The 3818-nt window shown below is 32.2% G+C and overlaps 1 protein-coding gene and 1 long non-coding RNA gene across 2 annotated transcripts in view; both read left to right on the top strand.

The window, feature by feature from the left end:
* Positions 1-3818, top strand: part of LOC107445097 (glutamate receptor ionotropic, delta-1-like) — a 32409-nt gene that overhangs the window by 19266 nt on the left and 9325 nt on the right. The window contains exon 8 of the mRNA XM_016059427.3: positions 1742-1883. Within this exon, the coding sequence (XP_015914913.3) occupies positions 1742-1883 (142 nt within the window). The remainder of the gene's footprint in view (positions 1-1741; positions 1884-3818) is intronic.
* On the top strand, positions 513-1106 carry LOC122269673 (uncharacterized). The gene is made up of 3 exons (XR_011636705.1): positions 513-625; positions 714-815; positions 962-1106. It is a non-coding gene; the product is annotated as an uncharacterized lncRNA (long non-coding RNA).

Raw genomic sequence — 3818 nt, 5'->3', positions numbered from 1 at the left:
TTTTTTTTTTGTTTTGTTTATTGAATGATAATTAACTTAAGGTGTTATGTATTTTTTCCCTTCAAGTAACTTGAAAATTCCTTTTATAAATATTTCGATAACTTTATGAAGGTTATAATAATATAGTATTTATGGATCACATATTTAATTGTAATGAAGCAAAAATTATAAGTTCACTAAAAAGGGTCTTTTGTGCAATATTTCTATTTCACGTACATAATTTTTTAGTGAATTGGATTAAACTTGAGAGTTTTGTCTTAAGCGTTAAAAAAATGCTGTTTTGAAAAAACTTAATTTTGAGTTTGCAAAAAGCTCATATCTTTCCTATCCTTGTGAATGAAAAAAGTATGATTTCCTCAATTTGAGTTTCAACTTAAACTTTTAGGATAATAAACAGTGTAGACAATAAAATTATATAAAAATGAAAGAAATATTTTTTTTCAAATATTTGCAGAGATTTTCCTTTTTAATGAGACTTATAACAAATTTTTAATGGTTAATAAGTAATATTTTTATTTTGTAGTTGATTACAGAATTGCTTACTGATCTACCAAAAAGATTTGCATCTAATGGGGATGTTAACAGCTGTCTTGGTGCTGCTCTTCAAGTTGCTTACAAGCTGATGGTAAAAATAAAATTTTTAAATTGCTAACATTAAAATATATTATTTTCCCCATAAATAGGATGCATTCAAATTGTGTTTATTTCTTTAGTCTCCAATAGGTGGTCGAGTAACAGTTTTTCAAAGCAGTTTACCTAATTATGGTCCAGGAGCCTTAAAAAACCGTGAAGATCCAAATCAAAGAGCCGCAAAGGTATAACATTTAATTTATTGTAATTTATCTTATAATAGTTAGCAATTTGTATGTTCTGTTATTAGAATTTTCTTCCCTTTAAATAAATGACATGAAATAATCATATTTATGTATTTATTTTATGTTTCTGTTCTTTTTGCACACAGGATGTTTCAAACATTGGACCAGCTAATGATTTCTACAAAAAGCTTGCACTAGACTGTTCTGGTCAGCAAATAGCTGTTGATTTGTTTATGCTTTGCTCACAATATATAGATATTGCCACAATTAGTGAGTTATTTTAATTTCTAAATTAAGAACTTATTTTATTGTAAAATGAAACATACACTATCTCTGTAAAATTTACTTCCAGTTGATTTTTAAGGTTTGTTATTAAATAATGAAGTAGCTAATACACAATTTCTTTAACTATTTTTTATTAAATTAGCGTGCAAAATAGCTTCTTTCTTTCGTTTTTTTTTTTTTTTTTACATTTTTGTAACTTGTTCGCAACTTGTCTTGTTTCATTGTGTGTATCTCCAACCATTTACAATCTCTTTCGTTCTATGTATCACCACGAAAACGGGTGCTTCATTATAATACCGAAACGATTGTATGCCTGCTCTAATGACATTTTTACAGCTCATTGTTCAGGGCACTTCTTTAGTACATGGTTACAAAGTCTTTCGTCAGTAGTGGAGACTTGAACGTACGCCATTAATCTTTTTTTTCTGTAATATATGAACTTCATAGCTCAAGGAACTATACGATTGCCGAAAGTGCTTTGTCACCCGCCATATAAAGCTTGAAAGAAGAGTTTTGTAAATTTCAGGTTCTTAAGCCACTCAGAAAAAATATACAAATTCGAAATTTCAGGAAAAATGCTTAAAGCTTAAATTCGTCATCTTTCCCCTACACAATCTAAAACTTTTAAATTTATATTGCAGGTTTGGTTGTGCATTGCCTTATCCATTCTGGTAGTTTCCATCATTATGACGTTTTTACAAAATGCAATGAAGACGAACTCAAGAACTCAAATCCCTTTTAAAGATGTCTCTCTTTATATATTCCAGTCTCTTCTTAATCAAGGTATTCATTCAAGTTCAATAATAAAATTTAATATATCATTTGCAATTCATCTCAAAATAAGTATAAGTTTTTAATTACGTATGAACAATTTGGGGCAGAATGGTACATTTTTCAAATTTTTTAGGTTAGCATTTTAATTGAAAATATCCAACTTTCATCGTAGGCAATAACATGTTGCTGCTTATTGTAATTCCATCTAGCGGACATTCTAGAAACTTGAAAAATACCTAAATGAAAACAATAATAAAGAACAGTTTAGTTTTAAAATGTTCTTTTAGAAAAAATGTGGCTAATCACTATATCATCCAAAAACCTTCATATATAATTTAAATATTACTTAAGGTATCTAACTAGATGAAAATAGAAAATTTCGATAAAAAAATTCAAGATTTCATTTTACTATTATTGTCTAAACTTAAACTTTTGCTCATTAGCATTTTAAATCTCTTTAAAGTTTTGTTTTCCGATCTTCAGAAATAAATTTATAATTGCCTTTTCGCTTACTGTCAGACGAAATTGATAACGGAAGTAAGCGATCCCGAAAACGAGACTATAATGCTTTTAGTTATGCATCGAGTATTTTAACTTGGTAACTTCTTGACTGAAATTTATTGACTTTGAGTATTTTAACTTTGTTATGTAATAAATAGGCAACAAAAACAAGAAGCAAGTCAGATGAGATTAATATACTAAGATCCAGAAAATCAAAGTAGAAATACATATATTGGACAAAAAAAAACTTGATTTTTCGAATGAGAATAATGCCGCGTGTTCAAGTATTAAATCCCAAGCTTTTCACGTTTCCCGTAATACAATGCAGCGAATGCTGCAAGGTGAAGGAATGCATCCCTACCATGTTCAGAGCCTGGAAGCATCGGATTATTAGGCACATGTCAATCTTACCACGTTGTTTCTCCAATAAACAGTTGTGGGCCCAGATTTTTGTGCACATGTGTTATTCACTGATGAGTGCACTTTTACACACGAGGATATTTCGAATATCCATAACTATGAGTGAGCAACTGAAAACCCTTTAGCAATACGTCGTCGTTCGTTCCAGTGACGTTTTACTACTAAATGTTTGAGCCGGATTCGTGCACGATCATCTGATTAGGCCATACGCCTGGATGGATGAATTCATACCTTCTGTTTTTGCAAGAGATGTTGCCAGAACTATGAAACAAACATCCAGCAAACATAACACAACGCATGTGGTTCCAATACGACGGGGCGCCAACCCATTACAATGTGAATGCGCGTAACGCCTTAGATATCATGTATCCCGAGTGATGGATAGGTCGTAGGAGTTCAATCAACTGGCCGTTCCGCTCACCTGATTTGTGAAGACTGTGCTTTTTCTTTTGGGATCATATGAAGAGCCTCGTCTGCGAGGATGGTCCCATAGATGCTGCTAAAAACATCGTTGTCCGGTTATCCATAACTGCTGACGCCATAAGAAAGATGCCTGGTGCTTTCGCCAACTTACGGTTGTCACTCCTTCGACAGACTCACGGGCCTCATGGAACTGGTATAGCTCCGCTATCCCAGCTGGGATTGGAAACAACACTCCTTCGATGGTGCGGAGCCAGCGTTAACGTTGGCGGCCGTAATTTTCCGCAGTTCCTATGATGGGAGACTTAGTGATGTTTATTTTCATAAAATGTTTTTCTTCATTTTATTGAGGTTTCTTTTCATTTCGTCTCTGTCTGTCTTATTTCACATCATATTTCGAGACACAGCAACAAACATCAAACATCATCGTGCTTTAACGATGCCCTATATATATATATATATATGTTTTAAATTTTTAACTTACAAAAACCACCCAGTTTCACTTAGTAATTTTAGATAGCACGATCAGGTAGTACCAACGTAGAAATATCCCTGATAAAAATTGGGGATATTTCCAAAATGTGATCTATCTCAATATAATCT

The sequence above is a fragment of the Parasteatoda tepidariorum genome, chromosome 4 (genome assembly GCF_043381705.1).
Source record: "Parasteatoda tepidariorum isolate YZ-2023 chromosome 4, CAS_Ptep_4.0, whole genome shotgun sequence".
Lineage (NCBI taxonomy): Eukaryota > Metazoa > Arthropoda > Arachnida > Araneae > Theridiidae > Parasteatoda > Parasteatoda tepidariorum.
This window is presented reverse-complemented; position numbering and strand designations above follow the sequence as displayed.